General features: G+C 41.3%; 1 protein-coding gene across 1 annotated transcript in view; it reads left to right on the top strand.

Annotated features, from left to right (window-relative positions):
• GUCY2F (guanylate cyclase 2F, retinal) overlaps positions 1 to 22,823 on the top strand; it is a 109,288-nt gene that overhangs the window by 23,413 nt on the left and 63,052 nt on the right. The window contains 5 exon segments of the mRNA XM_047764241.1: positions 1,762 to 2,116; positions 3,510 to 3,594; positions 7,465 to 7,561; positions 12,999 to 13,130; positions 19,355 to 19,444. Of these exon segments, the coding sequence (XP_047620197.1) occupies positions 1,762 to 2,116; positions 3,510 to 3,594; positions 7,465 to 7,561; positions 12,999 to 13,130; positions 19,355 to 19,444 (759 nt within the window).

Here is a 22,823-nt window from a genome sequence, read left to right as displayed (position 1 = left end):
GACCAAATGTCTTCTGGACATTTTGCATAAATGTGACCAAATATCAAGGACACTTTGGCATGGACCAAATGCCTTATGGATGTTTTGGGCAGGAACTAGTGGTCCTGCAAATATCAAGGGCCTTTTGATGTGGACCAAAATCTTACGACTATTTTGGACAGGATCTTATGTCTGCTAACTGATCTTGACAAATCATTTAACGCCTCTAGGTCTCCCTTTCATATCTAGAAAGGAAGATAGCTAGACCAGATGATCCCTAAGGTTTAGACATTCATGATTCTGTATCCTCATTTTAGAGAGGAAGAAATTAAAGCCCAGAGAGAGGGAATAACAGACTTGGCCAACATCCTGGCATTAGGAACAGACCCTAGGCCAGTATGTCTTCTTCTACACTATTGGTCTTAAACCCTGTATGCATATTAGACTCCCTAAGGAGCTTTTGATAATGCTGATTACTGGGTCCCCAACCTAAAGTGTCTCTTTTTCTTGGCTGGATTGTGTTTGGCATTAGTATTTTTGAAATTCCTCAGGTAATTCTAATGTGCAGCCAGGGTTGAAAACCCTCTGCTCTACATTAATAAGGCATGGCAGTGTCTTGCTAGCTGCTACACCTCTCTGCATCTTGACTTGTTGAATCATTTCCAACACAAAATGATTCGCTCAATTTTAAACCCTTTTATTCTGACAAAGATTGTTACAGGAGGATAGCTTTCTAGACTTTGTGAAACCAAAGTAGCAAGTATTAGCTTTCCCTGAAGCTTAGGAAAATGACATGACCATAGCTTTCTTGAACTCCATCCTAGAAGTGAAATGGTATGAAAAACCATGAAGCCATGGCCAGTGTGGGGGCGGGGGAAGCTGAGAGAGAGCATTGGCTCTTCTTTCCCACATTTTTGGAAAAAAGGATACAAGGTTTGTTCCAAAAATGAAACTCACAAGGTTAATGAGCAGGGCATCAGGCACAGTACACAGATGCTGTTGCCTTTACCATATTTATATAGCAGGAAGGGTCATGCTATTCATTGTAGCAGCCTTACTGCTTTTCGGTGGCTTCTCACCAAAGCTTTGCCACTTTGCACACCACTAGGATATAGGATTTCTTGATTAAAACCCACAGTCTCCATATAGTCCAACATTTGACTCTATATTTGAGGTTGCGTACGTGTCAGTATGCATGTCTACATGTGTATGTGGGGGGGTATGTGTTTAAAACTGTATTCTAGTGTTCACTTTTTCTGGGGATCATGTGTCTAGGAAAATGGCCATTTTGAACTAAGGACACAGATGTGGAGTGTGGGGACATTATTTATAGTCTTACCACACACACCTACCACTCTAGTAGGGCCAGCCAAATGATTTTATCCATGCATAATGCACCAGTGATTAACCCGGTAAATTTCTTTTGAGTGTCTCTTGTCTATTTCGTACTTTTTTTTTTTTTTTTTTAGTGTCCTTTATAGCTCTAAATCACTTTCTCAGTTTAGGAGCGTAAAAATATATTGTGTATGACTTGGTTTGCTCATAAAATTGTCATATTTGATATATTTAAAGATGTGAAGGCCTGGGGGAGAAAAAGAGAAAAATTCAGGGGAGAAACCAAGCAAGTCCTCAGAAACAATTGTTTTTTTTTCCCCCCCTGGGTCTTCATAGCTCACCTCCACTCAGACGTGCAGCCCATAATAATGAACACAGGCTTGGAATACACTCTGAGGTTGCTCTAGGGCAACTAGGGCTCAAGATAATTGTAATTTTTAAAAATAGGTTTCACCGTTGTTTGGAACCATCTACAATTCAATTTACTTTATCGCACAAGCCATGAATAATGCCATGAAAGAAAATGGACGGGCTAGTGCTGCCAGCCTGGTTCAGCACTCCAGAAACATGCAGCTCTATGGATTCAACCAGTTGATAAGGACAGATTCAAATGGAAATGGAATTTCAGAATATGTAATCTTGGACACCAACTGGAAAGAATGGGAGCTCCACAGTACTTACACTGTGGACATGGAAACGGAGCTGCTATGGTTCAGAGAGACCCCCATTCACTTCCCTGGTGGCAGGCCCCCTTGGGCAGACACAAAATGCTGGTTTGCAGAAGGGAAGATCTGCCAAGGAGGTAGGGAGTGGAAAATCACCAGTAGTCAATTTGGCTCAGCTTGGGTTACAGGGAACCTCTTTAGGGGAAGGCATATTTTAATATTGGGACATTCGTGGAATCAATCATTTGCATTCATGTGACACAAACATCTTGGCACTTTATGTAGTTAATTTAAAATAATAAGGAAAATGAGAGGTACTTTTCAGCCTTGAATAATCATCTATAATTTAAAGACGTCCCCACTCATTTTTAAAAGGGTCCCACTCCCAAAGAGCCCTCTAATAAGAGGATGGCCCTTCTCCTTGGTCTTTGGTAGGCTATGATCGGTGATTGTTTCTTTTGCTAGAAAATTCACCTGTCCTTCCCCTAATGTATCCAAATCCTGTCAACCAGTTTCCCCTTCAGAAATACCATATCTATACCCTCTCCTCTGATCTCCCCCTGAACTAAAAAATCTGTCCCTCACAGCTTAGCACAAAATTGCTTTTCAGTTATTTCTTGGGTATTGATTGTGTCTCTTCCTCCCATATAGACTGCTCCTTGAGGGCAGGGACCATGGCTAATAACTCTTATGCCCCCCCACCCCTGCCAACCACCCAACATGGTAAGCATCCAATAAATACATGCAGTTTGACTGACTGATGGAATGCCTCTAGATTGTGGAAGAGGGGAAACTCCATCCAATCTCTGAGGGCCAGAGGGGAACTTTGGAAGGATCTATAATATTATCCCTATGCAAGTATACCCCACACCCTTATAGAACCAAAGGCATCCATTTGAAATAGACTTTGACTTATTTTTGCTTTAGCATGACATACCTAGCAACCTCTTCACTTGCATCATCATATATTTCCCTCTGAAATCTTCAGACTCCATCCATATTTAGATTTTCCAGAGGACAATTTATATCCTAGTGAAACCACGAATTATCAAAACCAGACTTACCCTTGAAGGACAAGTGCTATGTTTTTCATCTATAACTCATGAGGTCTATGGGCTCGGGTGAATTAAAAAGTCTTTTATTTTATGAAGGCAACATAATACCCTTCACAGGTGAGATAACGTATTTGGTCTCAAGAACTCTATTGCTGTCCAACTTAAATTAAGGTACTCAAAGTTTTCCATTCGTGGACTTTTTTTTTTTTTTTCTCCAAAGAAACACCCGGGTCAGCCTTAATTCATGTGATTTGTTATTGTCAGAGTCGTGAGTGGTTTTGCTTCAGAACAGTGAAATTGCTTTCTGTGTCCATAAAGTCAACAAGACAGACTGTTCTGGAGAAAAATGGAATTAAGTTAGGTAGATGTGGCTTGATTTTAGAGTCATCAGAAAGCATGAGGAGTCGCTCTGTGGTGCTGTTTATTTACAGCTTCTTTCTGATGCCATTCTTCCCCTTCCTCTTCCTCTCTGCAGGCATTGACCCTGTCTTTGCTGTGATGATCTGCCTTGCTTTGCTTGTAGCTCTGCTGTCTATTAATGGATTTTCTTACTTTATAAGGTACTTTTTTTTTCTCTTTTTGTATATAAAAATACATCCCATAATAACCTTGTTAATATTGATTTCTGGGAAGTCATGTTTCAGTACAAGTGCCTCCTTACATGACCCACTGATTTTCTTTTTTTCCATAGTGATTTACCGACCCTACCAGCCCCATTTAGAGTGAAGTGTTTTCATGATGCCAAGAATAACTTCCTCAGCTGTGTTGTCAGTGTTGTTGCCTGTGAGCAGATCTGGCTCTCAACACTATCGGGAAATAAGAAAACTAGTACTTTAGGGCCTGCCTACTCCCTCTCTGTGTTCCCCTTTCCACCAGCAGAGTCTCCTATAACCATTTCCTTCCCCAAATGGTATGGACTGGTAGGTACGGACTGGGATATTTTAACGAGTTCCAAGAATTAAGCAGACTTTGGGTAGAATCTAAGATTTAGGGATAATGGTATTAATTAATTCACAGAACTATAGTGTGGATTAAATAAACTGAAGCAAGTAAAGTACCTACAACAACACGACTCACAGTCAGTGCTCAAGAAACGGTAAATCTCAACTCCTGCCCAAGCACAGGGGACTCTCCTGATGATTGTTGGGAGCCCAGGATCCTCTCTTTGGCACTCATGCCTTTTGCCCAGGGTATCACATTCCAGGTTTTTACTGTCCTTCTTCCTTGGACAAAAGCTATCCCAGCTAATCGTCAACATCTCATTATCATCAAGTCTCTGTCTTCCTCTCTCAGATCCTTTAACATGTGACCAGCTGTTCCAATGAACTAATTCAGGGTCAAGGATAAATGGCTGAAGATGGCTTAACATGACACCCATTTCTTATAATCTTGGCATTTGAACAGTTGGACCTTCCCTGTATCAGCATGATTTGGGAAAAAAATGAAAAACGAAATCAACCACAACCCTCCCACTTTAACCCTTTCCATCCTGCAAACCATGTCTTTGTTATCTCCTTGTAAGAATGGTCCTGACAACCATATGACATGAACTTGGTAGGGAATGGAGTGTAGCTCTTTTGGCAAATTCCAAGGAAGAATGTCTAGAATGTATCAAGTAGCTGTGTAAATTTGGACAAGACCTGAAACTCTCTTGGCCAGAATTTTCTCACTTGTGAAATGAAGGAATTGGATTAGATGATTTTGAAGAGCCCTTCTAGCTCTGATATTCTAATGAGTCTGTGGAATCCTGGATTGAAACTCTAACAGGTGTCACACTCAGTGTTTAATATGTTTGCATTGCTGTGAAAAACCACTCTTATCTAATCTCCCCAGTATTAGGAACTTGATAAAGCCACATGAAGCATTAGGTAGCTTGTGAATTGTTAAAGCACACTTGATAAAGACAATAGTTCAAAGGAAGTTTTTCTTTTAATTTCTATAACTGTGACATAACCCTGCTCAGAACAGAAATTTAATGTCTTTAGCTGCTGCCAAAGAATAAAGTATTTAATTAACATCATTAGATACTTAGTGAAAATAAATGCTATCCAATCAAGATCTTCCCCTTCTAGGGAGAGGTGAAGAGTTATAGTAATCTGGCTCCCTAATGCCCAAACACCCCATGGCAAGGTGGGAAATGGAGTCACTCAGCTGCTTATGTTATTTGTCAACCCCCACCCCCCAAATGTCTGACCTTATTGGTCTTTCCCAAGGAATGGACTCGTTCTTTGGGCATAGAGTAAGCCCCACCTGCAGTTCATAGGAAGAGAAGGTAAAAAGAAAAAAAAATCATGAAGTGGGGGTGGGGGGCGTTTGTTTGGAGCTTGTGGGCTGAAGGGCAAAGAAGACTGGAGAGGAAAATGATTGGAGAGGGACATGATTAGAGAGGAAAATGATTGGAGAGGAAAATGAGTTTGAGACAATTGGTACTTCAAGTGGTCACAGAAAACTCAGAGACGGGAGAGAGGCACATCATTTCCCAGAGTCACTTGGGCCTTGGTTCTTCAGCTAACAAAGCACAAAAGATGCCCTCTCTTTGCTGCCTTCCTCCCTCTCTCTGCCCACCACGGCTGCAATCAGAAGAGCCGAGCGGCTGATGAGTTTCTGTAATAGATGGTGATTACTTGCAGGAGAGTGGCTCTCTGTTCCTTCCTTTTCTCTGTGTTTTGATTGTTTAAGTTTTTTTTTTTTTCCAGAAAGAAAGACGTGCAAAGAACCCAACCACCCCAAAACAAAGGATTCTTTGAACTCCTCCTTTCTCCCTACGCCGCTGAACCAGATTGCCTCGCCTTTCTATAAAGCTCTCTCGTGCTTTGTAATACTAATGATGATAATGATAATAATGAGCTCTTATACTTTCATAGTGCTCCATGCTTTTCAGAGCACTTTCACATATATTATCGCATTTGATTTTCAAAACAACCCTATAAAGCAAGTAATGCAAGGACGATTATCCTGCGAGATAGATGAGGACACAGGGGCATGAGAGGTTAAATTATTTATCCAAGGTCATCTGGCTAATTAATGACAGAATCGGCACTACACCCCAGGTCTCTGAATGGGGAGTCCAGCTTTCTTTCTATTAGTGTATCCTGTAGCATGAATATTTTTACAGGTGTGCCTGCTTTAAGACAATTCACTACACATATGCAATAGATAAGTTAGGGAGTGGGGCTTTACTTTGCCAAAAGATTCATGCGCTCTACCCAAGAATTCACTACAGGGCTCTTTTAATTTTCTCTGCAGGGCAGCGGCTCCCACAGTGATAAGGGACATATTTGTTGGCAGACAATTAGAAACACATTAATTGTTTGTTTACAAATCAGTGGAATCACTGAGAAAAACGGACTGGGTTGCTGGTACTTAAAGCTACAGTGACACTGTAGACTTCTTAGAGCATTGTGACAAAGCATTTTGATTCAGTGGTTGTTTACTCCATTCTGGCTGTCGGATTTAATACATTCCACAGGGTGTGACCATGAAGAGGTTATGGAAAAAGTGTAGCCAAACTGTAGTTATCAGAGCTCCCAAGACAGACCAGAACAAAACAACCACATGGACTAATCCAAGGTTCCCTCAAGTTGCCCAGTTAGCTCAGCTGAGGACCTACCTGGTTGTGTGGGTAGACATCATATACTCCTACATGTCTAGTAATTGATTTATAGGAAATAATTGCATTCACTGCAAATTAATGGGCATGTTTGGAGAGAATCAGGTTTAAACTGTGTCTATGTAATGCTCAGACAAGAGACCAATTCAAAGGAAAAAAAAAAAAAACCCAGTCAGCCCACTTGTTTGGAATCATGTAGACAAAGCAACCAACTGATTGAATTTTTCCACTTTTCAACCTGTTGCTTTGGCAACGCATCGATGCAACTTTGCAAGACAAGTGGTCTTGCAGGCAGAAATCTGGGCCCACAGCCAGACACCAAGGATGTGAGCCCCAGCTCTGCCTCAGGCTATGGGATCTCACATAATTTGCTTAATTTTGTTTTGTGTCTTTATTGTGTTTTTCGTAGCTGTAAAATGAAGATTAATGATTCCTGACCCTACTAAAAATAGAATATATACTATGGCATACGAGAAAAGGTGTTGAGTTCTTTAAAAATATTCAGAAGTGTTGTTTTGAATGTGCCCCTGATGTGGGACCATCGTTTTATTAGTCTGAGATACCATCCCTGTGCAGCACCCTCCCTTTTGATACCTTGTTCACAGCATTTTCACTTCTCTCTTTTGGTCTTTGTAATACCGCAGCTATAAGGACCAGGGTTGCTGTCTCTCTTGGCTGTAGATACAATGGTAAACATCCATGTGTGGATGTTATTCTGTTATCTCATATATATTTTTTAACTTCTGTCATAGGGGAAATTAACCCCTGGTTTGCAAAACATCCAGCATCCTGTGACCTTCTGATTTTATGCTTGTTTCAGACGTCTTATAAATAAAATGCAGTTGATGAAAGGACCTAATGGAATTCTACTGACTTTGAAGGATGTGACATTTATCAATCCCCAGTCTGGCAGCAAGGTAAAGAGTATCCTTTTCTCTCACTGCACTCTCTAACATGGTATCCACAAGCTACAAGTGACTGCGAGGCACTTGGCCTGTGGCTAGTCTGAACTGAGTTGTCCTGTAAGAGTAAAATCCACACTGGATTTAGAAGATAGTACAAAAACACATAAAATAGCTCATTATTTTTTTTCTCCTTTCTCCTTTCTTCTCCAGCCTCACTCTATGGAGGCAAGAACTTTTTAAACTTTTTAAAAAAGTTTTATTGAAGTCTAGTTGATTTACAGGGTTGTGCTCATTTCTGCTGGACAACAAGGTGATTCACATGTAGACACATCCATGCTCTTTCAGATTCTTTTCCCACATAGATCATCACAGAATATTGGGTAGAGTTCTCTGTGCTATACAGCAGGTCTCCAATGGCCAATCATTTCATATGCCTCAGTGTGCATACACCAGTTCCAAACCCCCAGTCCATCCCTCCCCCCAATCTCATTAAATTTTTTAAAAATATTAATTACACATCAAAATGATAGTACTCTGGTATACTGGGTTAAATAAAGTATATTACTAAAATTAATCTCACTCATTTCTTTTTAGGTTTTTTTGGTGTAACTATTAGAAAACTTAAAAGTACATAATGTGGCTCATGTTACATTTCTATTGGATAGTGCTGTCTTAGAACAGTTTTGAGCAGTAGTGTAGCTTGGACCACATATAGCCCTTCTTTATACATTTGGACTCAACATGTGATTGCTAGCTCCTTAAGGGCGGAGGTACATCACTTTGGTTGTTGTTATTGTTGTTGTTGTTGTTTTGGCTTTTTAGGGCCTCACTCGCATTATATGGAGGTTCCCAGGCTAGAGGTAAAGTCGGAGCTGTAGCTGCCAGCCTACGCCACAGCCACAGCCACAGCAACGTCAGATCCAAGCCATGTCTGCGACAGTTCACGGCAACGCCAGATCCTTAACTCACTAAGCGAGGCCAGGGATCGAACCTGCATCCTCATGGATGCTAGTCAGATTCGTTTCCACTGAGCCACGACAGGAATGCCAGGTTTTTTAAATCTTTTTCTTTTTTTAAATGTTAACTAGTATCACCTGATGTGGTGCCGATAGTGTAACAGTTGCTTGTAAAAGTTTAGTGAGTGAATCGACTTGTGAAAGGGAGTTAAATGTCACAAGAGGCTCTGTTTTGATTGTGACTATGTTGTAATTGGCAGTTTTCATTGAGTGCCTGCTACTATGTCCTGGCCTTGGGCTGAGCTTTGTAAGAGACAGCCCAGAGTCCTTGCCTTCATGGAGATGACAATCAAGTCAGAGAGACAAATAATACCACACAAAAGAGGTGATAGATGCCATATTGCACAAAAGACACTAGAAACATGGTAGAACTTCAGAGGAGATAGATCAGAAGAGGAAGGCTTCTTTGGGACCCAGCACCAAATCTGGGTCTTAAAGAAGAAAGGATAGGATTTGTCTACGTTTGATGTCACAAACTGGTGACTCTTTTTGTATGACCTTTATGGTTATAAAAATTTTGGCCAGAATTTTGGAACTGTGAGATTACACATAAAAACCTGGACTTCTGGGTATTCTTTAAGGGCTGGAAGATCTATCAGCTTTGGGCATCACTGTGTAAACTGGCTGGAACTCTGCAGTAATTGCCCTTTTCGGAAAAGTTTGCAAAAATGGTGTCTGTAGTTTGATACAGTTCCTGACACTCCCTATTGTCTTATAACCAGCTTATTTCATCAATTTATATTACCTGCTGGCCCCTACAGGCATCCTAGGCAGAGAAAACAGTATAAACAAGAGCTTGGGAAAGGAATGTGTGAGGAAGAGTTTGGGCAAATGCAACTCTAACAGGAGAGTGTGTCTCTTTGTGCCCAGTCTATGTGGTCAAAATAAAGACACTAGACTTTGCAAATTCTGGTATGGTGGTGGTAGGGTATAGGGAAAGGATGCAAACACCTCACATTGTCCCCAGGTGCTATTTACTTTTGCTACACCAGCATACCAGATCTGGGATTTAATTATCTCTGGGACAGAACTGATCATTTGCCTCCATGTGACACTAAAATGTGTGCTTTAACTAGTTGGTTGGGTGAAGATGGATTTACATGATAATACTCTGCACAGCTGGAATCAAATTAATCAATGTTCAGCTGTTTGGTTCAGTCTCAATTATAACCCTAACTCTTGACTTGTTTAAATCACCAGGTCCTTTTGTAAGGCTGATATCATGTTCCTGGAAATGAATCGCTGAGTGCCAAAATTATCACTGTGGCTGAAAGCTACATTCTGCCCTTACGCCATCAAAACTTATTGATGTCAGTCTCTATTTTTGAAGCCACCTAGGACTCACGTAGTGGAATTTGTCTGGATTTGTCATACTCAACATACCTTGTATGAAATTTCCCACCTCAATTAGAAAGGGTAGGTACAAGATCTAAAGCAATCCCAACAGATAACCTAATACTAAGAAAACAAGTATTCAATTCTGTGACAAAATATTTTATCCAATAATGGGTAATTAGTGGTAAAAGCAGATGGCTAGAAGTCGTTGTCCAAATGTAGCAATATATAGTAAAATTTTGGTTAAGGGCAACAAACCTGTTTTTAAAATCCCTGCTTCTTCAGTGGTTTCCATGTCAAAATGATAGTTCATGTTGATTGCCTAGATGTTTTGGGTTTAAAGTGTCAAAACAATAAACATAGCTCAATTTTGGACTGAAATAGCCTTTCCTTTTGCACAGGCCTTGCAGTTACAGTCCAGTAACTATAAAACTTCCTCCCCCCCATACCTTCTTTCTTTCCTCCTGAGACACAAAACGTTTGTTTCATAGCAGTTCTCACAAAATCACCAAAGTGTCTACAGTTTTTTAAATTTTGCTCATGGTAATAGACCTTTTCTATCACTTGTGCATAAATTTGGACATGATGTGCGTTAAAAAGATCACCACCGCTTCTCACTATATGAATGATAAAAATGAAGAGCAACTGAGATGGAGAGACTTACAGGGAATTTTGTTTTGTTTTTGTTTGTTTGTTTGTTTACTCTATTGGCCCAGGTGGCAAGGGATGACATTAACATAGAAGAACATAGCTCTTGGCCTCTGGATCCCTTTTGGCAATTGGCTTGTATCAGGGGTTCTGATGAGAAAAGATAGGGGAAGCATACATTTTCCTTAACTGCTGTGTAGTCACAAACTTGCAGCTGGCTGTGTCTAATCAGTCAAGAAGCCAAGCCAAGAATTCCATCCAAATGGAATGTCTGAAAGTGTAAACTCTTGGTGAATATAAAATTAATTCAGTCTAGAAAAATTGGCAGGTCAGTAGAAGTCAAGTCAGGAAAGGAAGTTTTTAGAAGAAAGTGAAGCTGAAGCCCAAATGTATGTGGATTTTGGCAGATTCTCTTGCTTTCTCCTTTGTCCTTCACGGAGGGGTCTAATCTCAATATACAGAGTTAGGTGCTCCTGTTGAGATACGAAAATAAAGAATGAAAAGGAAGTAGATTCCTCTCTGGCCTTGCTCTGTTGAGCAGAGTTCAGGTTTATGCAAGGGTTATGTGAAGAATCAAGTTTTCCATCTTGCCTGAACCTTGAGCTGTTGGGATTTCAACACATTAGGGGCTGGGTCTAGTTTATTATTGCCTTAGAGCTTTGTGATAGTCTTGTCTTGGTAGGATGAACTGAACTCGGGGCTCAATCAACTAGAGAGCTTTAGTTTATCAAAGACTGTTAAGGGCAGAGTGCGTGAAAGTACTTAAGATTAATTTTTATTGGCAAGCAAGAATGAAACAAGGCAGGATGTGGTAAAAAGAACACAAGACCAGAAATATAACATCTACATCCTTCTTCCAGTCCCTAAGTTCCTCTTTAGGTCTCTCTTTCTCCATTGTAAAATGAGGGTGTTGGAATTGGGGGTGGGCAATGGCCTAGACAATACCAAATATAAGTTCTAACTCTGAATTGCTATAATTCTAAGAAAGACACAGAGAAGAATATGAGGAACCTATTGATTTTCTTTTAATTTTAAAATACTTGTTTTTTTAATTATGCAGCGAATTTTATTACATTTGTAGTTGTACAATGCTCATCATGACCTGATAACCTGTTGATTTATCATTTCTTCATTTGAAATAAATCTGCTGATTCGGTTGAAGATATTAAGTTCAGTTAAAGATGTTCAACGTTAAAAGTTAACACAGATTACAGATAACCCTTCCTTTTGTCATTCAACTGTGCACTTTCTAGCCCTCTCTTACCAGACTTAAATGTACAAGTTAACAAATCAAGAAATAAGGAATTTAAGCATCAGACTCATAAATCACAGGCAGATGATACAGTCACTCTCTACCATCTTACTGCTTTCTGACCTACCTTCTGCTATTAATCATGCACCAAAAAGGATGCCATTGAAGATGGTATAACAAAAAAAGCTAGGCCTAAGAGCCAAAAGGGTGGAATTCTGTTCTAGTTCTGCTATTGATTTTTCAAATGTCATTTTTTCTTTTTCTTTTCTTTTCTTTTCTCTCTCTCCCTCTCTCTCTCTCTCTTTTTTTTTTTTTGTCTTTTTAGGGCCACACCCGTGGCATATGGAGGTTCCTATGCTGGCGTGGAATTGGAGCTGTAGCCACTGGACTACACCACAGCCACAGCAATGCCAGATCTGAGCCATGTCTGTGACCTATACCATGGCTCATGGCAATGCTGGATCCTTAATCCACTGAGTGAGGCCAGGGCTCAAACCTGCATCCTCGTGGATGCTAGTCAGATTCATTTCCTCTGAGCCACGACAGGAACTCCTCAAATGTTATTTTTTCATCTTTTTCTTAATTTTGTCTATAAAATGAGAGTCTCAGATTAATCATGACTGGTGTTCTTTCTTGCCCCCTCAAATCCATGACTCTAATTTTCTTCAGGAGATGGAAGTTTCTTTAAACCTTTACCTTTCTTTTGTGGTATATGGAAGTGAAGCACAGAACCAATCCTAGCATAAAAAAAAATGCAGGGAATAGGGAGTTCCCACTGTGGCACAGCAAAAACAAACCCAACTAGTATCCACGAGGATGCAGGTTCAATTCCTGGCCTCGCTCAGTGGGTTAAGGAACTGGCATTGCCGTGAGCTGAGGTGTAGGTTGCAGACATGGCTCAGATCCCACGTTGCTGTGGCTGTGGTGTACGCCGGCAGCTGCAGCTCTGATTCAACCCCTAGCTGGAAACCTCTATATGTCGCACACGCAGCCCTAAAAAGCAAAAAAAAAAAAAAAAAATTAATCAACTTCATGTTTATAGAGCTCAAATCAGCATTACTCTCAGGAATAAAAAACAAACAAAACAAACAAACAAACAAACAAAAACAGATAAGCCAGTATCTACAGAATAGCTCAGTGCTCTGTCTTTAATCATGATAATTTTGTTCATAAACATTCTTTCCTAATCCTTTCACAGAGAGGAAGTCGTGCCAGTGTAAGCGTCCAGATCACCTCAGAAGTCCAAAGTGGAAGGTCCCCAAGGCTCTCCTTTTCTTCAGGGAGTCTTACTCTGGCTACCTACGAAAACTCCAACATAGCGATTTATGAGGTAGGATATCCAACAGCTATCTAATTTGCTGCCTTCTTGGCTTTTAAAATGAGGCAGAGACTTAGGACTTAGTCTCTGGGTGAGAATTTTGGTAAGTCTTTCCTTTTGGTAAGTTTTTTGTCCATTCGCCACTGAGGGACCTGTTTGGGTGACATTTTCGATGATGATTTTCCTCAGCAACTAATCTACTCACAACTTCATTGCCCCTTTTAATAGCATGTATTTACTATGAACGTGGGAAAAAAGTCCACGAGACCCAAACCCTTAACCATATCACCCATTCCAGCGGATTTAGGTATAATAATAATAATAATACAAGAACTGACTTCCTGGGTGAACGGTTTGATGGAATGTCTAGAGACATGTTTCTACAGAGTAAGACATGTTTGGGGGGCAAACGCTTTCCTTCAAATTCTGGTTGCTCTTCCTATACCTGTTATGCTCTGATAGTATTGAACTCTTTTAAAAATTAATTCATTTATTTCCTTTTCTCAGCCTATACTGCCTCATGGAGTAACAAGTTGCCTTCTGCTGTGTAAAACAGAAATCCTTTTTATTTCACTTAAATTTCTGTCTTTCAAGCTTTAAGAGGCCACCCCCAACCTCTTGTTCTCAGATACTGGAATTTGGCAATCAGAACAAATCTTGCATCAGTTGAAGAGATGACCTGTCTCGTCTCAGCAGGAAAGAGTTAAGCAGGGGGTAAAAGGGAAACTAGACTGCCTTTTTGTCCCTCTAAAGTGAGGCCTTCCCAGTGTGGTTTCCTTGTTTTGTTTGAAGATTCTCCCCAAAGCAGCGAATACTCTCAATTTCAACAGTAACTGCAAAGAAAGTCCCAAACAGGCCAGAATGAGTTTTTAGTTGTCCACCATTGGATTTTTCAAGTGAATGCTCTCCTCCATTGGATAAATATTTGACAGCTACTTAAACCACCAAGATTAGCACGGTATATATTTGCTTAGTGTACCTGAAGTGCTTTGACTTAAATTTGTAGCAGGAAACCTCTGCATCTTGCCTTGAACTTAATTTAATCAAAGAGGAGATTTGTTTCAAGTGTAAACTTGAAGTATTGGGGAACTACAGTTCTATTCTCTCAAACACCAAAGAGAAGATAATCTCAGAGCTTTGGAATGGCAAATGGAATGGGGCTGATGGCTTTATAAATGTATTGACACCTCTGTAAGATTCTGAAGTGAGTCTTGATACCTAAAGAAGTCTCTTGGTTTTTCATCTGTAAATTGAGGGTTGAACTAATTTTTTTTTTTTGTCCTTTTGCCTCTTCTAGGGCCACACCCATGGCATATAGAGGTTCCCAGGCTAGGGGTCTAATCAGAGCTGCACCTGCCAGCCTACACCACAGCCGCAGCAACTTGGGATCCGAGCCCCATCTGTGACCTACACCACAGCTCAAGGCAATGCTGGATCCTTAACCCACTGAGCGAGGCCAGGGATCGAACCCTCAACCTCATGGTTCCTAGTTGGATTCGTTAACACTAAGCCACAACAGGAACTCCCTGAACTAAATTTTTAATCTTGGCTGCTCATTAGAATCTCGGTGGGAAACTTAAAAAGATACCTATGCACAGGCTCCTACCCCTAGTAACTGATTCAATTGGTATGTGGTGGGCCCAGGCATTGTTTTGTTTCTTTAAGTTCCCCTATATGTGTAGCCCGGGTTGAGAATTATTGGACTAAGGGAACTCTAAGGCCTCTTCTAAGGCACAAGTGATGTTCTGATTCTGTGGAGGAATTTATGTGTTGAATTATGATATGTTTTATTTGGTGGAACTGGAAGGTTATAGTCTAGAAATAAGCAGGTACAAAATAACCATCTGTATGTAATTGGCCTTAGAGAATCTATCGGATATTTCCTTATTTTGGAAAGGGGCAGACAGTTGAGTTAGTTTCCATAATGACCACTGGTCACCAGATTATGAATATTTTTGAACTGTGCAGGCCAAAGATGGACTTTATCTGCACAAAAGGAGGGTGTTAGCGAGAGCAATACAACACCATGAGGTCAAGATTAGGGTGCAAAGGAAGACAGCTGAAGCTGGAAAACTGCCTAGCTAGAGCTGAAGAAGATGCTGGGAGAGAGTGGAAGTTAATTGAATCAACAGACAAACACGAGCGGTCCAGTGTACCTTCTGGAACGCCCTCTAGTAGGAGTGTTTTAAAGAATACTCATTATTTTTATTTTTTTTTTTAGGGCTGCACCGGAGGCATATGGAGGTTCCCAGGCTAGGGGTTGAATCCGAGCTACAGCCGCTGGCCTACACCATAGCCACAGTAATGCCAGATCCCAGCCGCATCTGCAACCTACACCACAGCTCACGGCAATGCTGGATCCTTAACCCACTGAGCGAGGCCAGGGATCGAACCTGCATCCTCATGGATCCTAGTCGGGTTCGTTAACCTCTGAGCCACAAAGGGAACTCCCATTATCTACTTTTTGTTTACAATAGATGGAGTTTTTGTAAGAATTTTTACTGGAAGATCTAGAAGTTCCAGACAATGTGCTTGGAATAGCAGACACCCAATAACAAAGGACAAGATTCTCTAGGACCTGCAATTACACTGCCATGCTCTGACGCAAATTCACACTTTGACTGTACACACAGATGCACAGCCCCCGGAATTGTACAGGAAAGTCAGCCCTTATCTCAGAGATGCTCTGTGATTTGTAAAAAGCAAGCCAGATGAGCAGACTGTTGGGGAGAAACCCCTATGAATGGCAGATGCCATGGGAACATGTCAGGGTCTGCTCTAATAGCCACTGTCTAGGGGAGAGGGGTGAGGTGAGCAGTGGTGCAACCCTGACACACTCACAGAGAACCTATCGAACTTACTATCCTCCCTCTTCATTCTCTGACTCCTTCTGCCTCTCCACCTCTCTCCATGTTTTTCTCTTTGTCTCGTTTTTGGCTCTCCACCACACACCTTCCCCATCCACCTCTCTTTCCCAGAGCCTCTTTCTCTATAGAAACAGCCCCCATGGTTTTTTCTCCATCCTTCTCCTTTCTATCAACCCTCTTCTCTCTCTCTCATCACAGAATCAGATCATCAACGCAGAGAAGGACCTTAGAAATCATCTAAGTTGTCCAGCTCTATCAGTGAGGAAACTGAGGCTCAGGCCGATGAAATGGCTACTCCAAGACCACCCTTGAATTTAAGGCAAAGCCCGGTCTAGAACCTAATTCTCTCGACTCTTAGTTAATACAACATGGCCTTGGTGCAAAACTGATGGACTTTAATTTACTTCTAAAAACCTTAGTGGCTAGAGTTTGATGTTTCTTCCTCTTAATTAAAAAGTGAATGATGAGTGAAGTATTTTATTATCCTTTCTCTTAAAAGAAAAAACAAAACAAATAGTGCATGTGTGGTAAAGATAAAACCTGCCCATATCCTCCTTTTTCCTCATTATTCATAAAGTAGGACACAAACAGACTCAATAAAATTTTGCTTATAAACAAACATTGTGAGAATTATTTAAATCTTAAGCATATACAAATCCCCCAAAGCAAAGAAAGCCCATGGGAGGAAAGAGCAACAAAAGTGGGAGATGGAAGACCTTGGCTCTGTTACTATCTAGCCTTTTGACCTTGGGGCAAATCTCTTCAGGCTTTAATTTCTTTAAACAGGAAGGGTTCATACTAGGAAATACCAAAGACCCTTTCTAGTTCTCAAATTTGGTGATTTGGCAGGAAGAAAAGCTCTGCTTAACTGCTTGTAAAAATTATTAAGCAAGAGAGAGAGCAAACCCATGTCTGTAATAGGGCTGGCTCCAGGAAGAAGATTTCAGGCACTGGGGATTGGCAGAGTCAGGGCTTCCAGTACTGATGTTCAGGTTGTGCACTGCACAAGGGAACCACATCTAAGATGGTACTATTCACATTGTAGACATATACTAACTTATATGAGAGTGGTGCTGGAAAGGGCAAAGCGATTCTGGCATCCCAGCCTAGTTCTGGAGTGAGATGGCAGTGGAAACCTCATATCTACATTTATACCAGCATCCTAACTATGCACATACGAAGTCACGCGTAAATAAATGTATGTGCACTTGGCGTTGTGCTGCCTTGACAATGCCCCGGGAATTTCTTGAGGTTACTCCTTTCTCCTGCCTAGTATTCTTGGAGGCCCAATTCCAGCTTCTCTCCTCCATCTCTACAGCCTGATTCCAAACCTGACAAAGAGGCCTCACCTGGCAGGCAGGCTTGGCGGTATGCAAAGTATTGAAGCTGCTAGTGGAATGTGTTCCCTGGCATTTGGAGATGTAGGAGTAAATGAGTGTGGTACATATACACACATATACAGCTGGGGCTGCTGCCAACATCATAGGCCACCCCGGGCTGCAAAATAATACTCTCACATAATGGTTATTTTTTTACTTGCAGGAAAACACCCTTTTCTAATCAGCACAAAGGTGCCATAGTGACTAGCAGTGACCATGGTCTAAGTAATGTAATTGGAAAGGTGTTGGGAAGGCTTTATTGCCCATCAGTGTATAACCCACCCATTGGCTGAATTCATAAATTCCCAGTTAGAGTTTATTCTTTCAGCTTAAACCTCAGCCTTTGATCCCTCTAAAGGGCAAAGTCCTCTGAAGACTAAAACTTCAAGCTCGTGTCAGGCACTCATGCACGACTCTCAAGACCAAATGGGTAAGTATGGGCTGGGGCCTTCGAATTAACCTTTCTAACCAGGTCCTAGGTGACTACGATGGGGCTGGTCCAGGGCCACAGTCAGAGAATTGCTGGGCAAGAGACTAGGAAAGCTGCCTTTGGTGCTTTGACCACTCTGTTGCAGGCAGGCACTGCTCCTGGACTACCTTTCTAAACTTTTGGGCATGCGTCTGGCTGGCACAGTTTTGTTCTGCTGCTGAAGGTCTCTGAAAGTCACTTCCTAGTCAAAGAGTTTGGGGAGTTCCCTGGTGGTCTAGTGGTTAGGATTCAGCACTTTCAGTCATAGCTGCAGCCCAGGTTCAATCCCTGGCCTGGGAAATGAGATCCCCTATTAAGCTGCTGCACTCCATGGCCAAAAAAAAAAAAAAAAAAAAAAAAAAAAGTTTTGAGCTCCTTGACTAGAAGATGCCCTCTAACACAAAGTACGGGTGAGTAACTCAGATGCCTGCAGCTCCCATTATTAGCCTTTGCCTCCGGCAGGTCTCCAGATGCAGTGCCACAGCTGGATATATTCCTCAATAAGAGAGTGGCGACACTCTCTTCTTCTTGGAATTTGACTGTACAGAGCTCTCTGCTTTATTATCTCTACTTGATGACAAATTGGTGCAGCCTGAAATGGAATCTCCAGGCTATAGGTAATAGATGTGAAAGCACTTTGAAGGGTAGGGAGCGCTGTGCAAATGTAAGGCATTATTATTATTATTACAGAGAAAAAGGAATCTATATATGTATTGCTTTTTTCAAATCTGGGTTGGACAGAAACTAAATAGGGCTTGGTGACTGATGAGTCCTTGAGGCTATGCACGCAGAAGAAAATTATCTATCAGGCAGTTAAAGTGAAGACAATAAAATAATTGTTTTTGACTTGACAGCAGCCTTAGAATAGTAGTTTTGTGCTTAAAAAGTCAGAAACAGACTTCTGAAAGAGTCTAGACTACACATATTCCTATGGTACTGCATTCATACATCCAAATTAAAAATGTTTAATTGGTATTTAAGCCAATTGGTTTATGATTAAAGCATACAAGTCCCCCCCCCCCAACCCCCACCATGGCCTGTCCCACGAGAGAAAAATGGATCAAGGTAAATGCAGGGAACATTTGCTGCACTACATCTCCTGCCCTACGTCTCTTACCAGAGACGCCCCAAGGCAGTGATAATTGCAACCACCAACCATCACCATTCATTGCAGGAAACGTGGTGTTACATCACTCAGCTATGAATGAGTGAAATGACCTAGCACTTTCTGCAGCTAGTTAAGGAAGTCATTGCAGAGAGCGGTATCCTTCCTTTTCTGGGGTCTGCATACCTGCAATTGTTTCCCTGTCTTTAGTTAATTGGAATTTTTAAGTTCCCTGTAGGACTTTTTTTTTTTTTAAGATCTGAATACAGAATGTTCCATGGGGTCAAGGGTGAGAGAGGAAGAACAAAGCTTGTTTGGGTTGATAGTCCAATTATAGACCCTTCATATGGAAGGGACATTGGTCTAAAGCTGTTGGCAACTAAGGCTCATCAACACTCTTTACCTTTTCTTTCTAGGGGGATTGGGTATGGCTAAAAAAATTCCCCTCTGGAGACTTTGGAGACATTAAATCCATCAAGTCGAGTGCAAGTAATATGTGTGAAATGGTATGAGAAACCCTCTCTTAACATATATTCCTACTGAAACCAGTCCTTTCTCTAAGTAACTAATGCCAGCTGTTAGGAGACCCTTCAACAAATCAGTGCAGGAAAATTACAGGGTTGCTACTGACTTGTTATGACTGTATGATGCAGTGGCAAAAGCATGGGTTCTGGAGTCAAAAAGACATGAAGGGGAGTTCCCCTTGTGGCTCAGTGGAAATGAACCTGACTAGTATGTACGAGGATGAGGGTTTGATCCCTGGCCCCTACTCATGGGGTTAAGGATCCGGCGTTGCCATGAGCAATGGTGTAGGCCAGCAGCTGTAGCTTCAATTCAACCCCTTGCCTGGGAACTTCCACCTGCAGCCCTAAAAAGCAGAAAAAAAAAAAAAAAAAAAAAAAGACATGAAGGATTCAATTCCCAGCGCTACCGCTTAAGAGGCATGTTAACTTAGCCAAGTCACCTAAGCTCTCTGAGCATGACTTTTCTTATTTGTCTACTTCCCAGTGTTGAGATAATACATGTAAAGCATCTGGCACATGTCCTGGTATTTCCCTAACATATGGTTTTGATGCCTGGAGCTGAAGGAAAAACAGCGAGAGATGAATCCAGAAGGGGGACCAAGGTCAGAGCTAGAACAGGCAGTTCCACGTTGGTCTGATGATGAGGGGTGCTAAACAGAGAGCTGGGTCCAAAGTATGGAGCCAAACAGGACCAAACCCGAGGGAACTGATGAATTAGAACTATGGAAATAAGAAGATAGGTATTGACCCAAAGTAGAGTGTGTTCTTGATATCTTTTGGGGGGTATTTTTACTTTTGACGTAATTTTAAACTTACGGAAAAGCTGAGAGAATAATTCAAGGAACTCCTGTCTACCCTACCCAGATTCAGCGATTGCCTACATTTTATCTAGTGCTTTTTATTCTATATTTATGTATTTATGTACAGTTGGCCCTCGATACCCACAGGTTGCAGCCCCTGATTTAACCATCCTCAGACTGGTTGAATCAGCAGGTGCAGAATTCGTGGATGCACAGGGCCCACTGTACTATTTTACATGAGAGATTTCAGCATCCGTGGATTTTTGTTTCCTCGGAAGTCCTGGAATCAATCTCCAGTGTACCGAGAGACGACTTTATATTTTTTTTTTCTGAACCATTTGAGAATAAGATTTGGACATCATGTCCTTTCACCTCTAAATACTTCAGTGTATATTTCCTAAAAATGAAGACACTCTTGCACATAACTATGGTATAATTATCAAAGTCGGAAAAAAGAGTAGTGGCCATGCCCATGGCATGGAGAATTTCCTGGACCAGGGATCGAACCCACACCACAGCAGTGATCCAAGCCACTGCAATGACAATGCTGGATCTTCAACCCACTGTGCCACAAGGGAAGTCCAGAAAATTTAATATTGATACAATAATATTATTTAAAATACTGTCCATACTTTTTGTCATTGGTCATACTACATTATAGCTAATTTTCTCCCAGGCCAGTTTCTAATCCAAGTTCACACATTGTAGTTGGTTGGTAAGTCTCCTGAGTTGCTTTAATCTGAGACAGATTTTCAGCCTTTCTTTGTTTTTCTTCATCTTGATTTTTTTTTTTTTTTTTTGGTTTTTAGGGCTGCGCACGCGACATATGGAGGTTCCCAGGCTAGGGGTCTAATCAGAGCTGCAGCTGCTGGCCCATGCCACAGCCACAGCAACACCAGATCCGAGCCACATCTGCGACCTACACCACAGCTCACGGCAACGCCGGATCCTTAACCCACTGAGCGAGGCCAGGGATCGAACCTGCATGCTCATGGTTCCTAGTCAGATTCGTTTCCACTGCACCACCACAGGAACTCCTTGATTTTTTTTTTTTTTTTTAGGAATTCAGGTGAGTTGTTTTGTAGATGATCTCTCAATTTGGGTTTGTCCCATGTTCTTCACGGCTAGATTTAGGTTAGGCATCCTCAACCAGAATGCTACAGAAGTGATGCGGTATTCATTTCAGTGCCTTGTATTAGGAGGTGCATAATGTTAATTTTCCCATTATTAGTGATATTACCTTTGATCACTTGGTTTAGGTGGGGTCTAACAGATTTTGCCCCTGTAGGGTTACTGCTATTTTTCCCCATTGTAATTAATACATAATTTGTAGAGAGATACTTTGTATCAATATCCTGCTTTTCATCCAATTTTTAACCTACTAATTTTAGCATCCACTGATGATTTTCTACCTCTAGCATTCTTTCTATGCTTATTTGTTGACATTGTGTTGTAAGAAAGAGCCCCACCTTCTCTATAATTTATTTATCCATATTTTCTATCAGTGGTTTAAATTTTATTCAATTATCTAGGTATCTATGTATCTAAAAGCATGACTTCATACTAATACTTCCAACTGTAATTGGATGCCACAGAGTTCATGCTGTATTTTCCCTTTCCATATTTGTAACTCTTTTCTCCAGCAGTTAAAAAACTGGTTCCCATTATCCTCATGACATCTTTTTGTGTACCCTTGCTAACTTGTGTTGCCATGTCAGGTGCAGAGAGTAACTCGATCCTAGGGTGAAGGTCAGTTTCCCAGAATTTACCATGTGAAATACCCTGTTTCCCTTCTTTCTTTCTTTCTTTTTTTCTTTTTTGGCTGCACCATAGCTTATGGAAGTTCCCATGCCAGGGACTGAATCTCAGCTGCAGCTCTGACCTACGCCACAGATGCAGCAACACCGGATCCTTAACCTGCTGCATAGCAGCAAGGACTCTCCTAATTCCTTTCTAGCACTTTTCTAAAGCAGGAGGTGGATCTGATGATGTTACCAGGGTGAGTCCAACACCGCCTTGCCTACTTATGTGCTTTCATGATCTCAAAATGTTGGGAATGAGTACCAGGGGCCAGATTGGAAAAAAGCACATCTTGGGGAGCTAGCTATAGAAGGGAGCCCTGCACCAATCAGATGGGTGTTCCTGAAAAGGAACAGCTGGAGTCAGAAGGCCAAAGGACTGATGACTTCCAACACCTTTTAGGGTTGCAACTTCTGCAAAAGTGTATGCAGGAAAATCAGGCTTATCTATCTCCCAGTCTCATGTTCTTTCCCATCATCTGGAACTGAGTGGTATACTCCCTGTACCATCTAATAACCTGGCTACTTAGTTCCTTGCCATATAATCTCCAAACATCTTTACTATTCCACTTTGACCATCTGCTGCTATCATTTTACCTTGGGCTTTGTCATTATCTAGCATTGCTGCTGAAAATGCTTTATTTCCAAAATCATAGATTGAAACATCACACTCCCTCACTATAGTCTTCTCTTCTTTCAACTGTGCATCTATGTTACGTTGGGTCTTCCAGTCTACTGACATTCACTTTCTCCCATCCCACA

Source organism: Phacochoerus africanus, chromosome X (genome assembly GCF_016906955.1).
Source record: "Phacochoerus africanus isolate WHEZ1 chromosome X, ROS_Pafr_v1, whole genome shotgun sequence".
NCBI lineage: Eukaryota > Metazoa > Chordata > Mammalia > Artiodactyla > Suidae > Phacochoerus > Phacochoerus africanus.
This window is presented reverse-complemented; position numbering and strand designations above follow the sequence as displayed.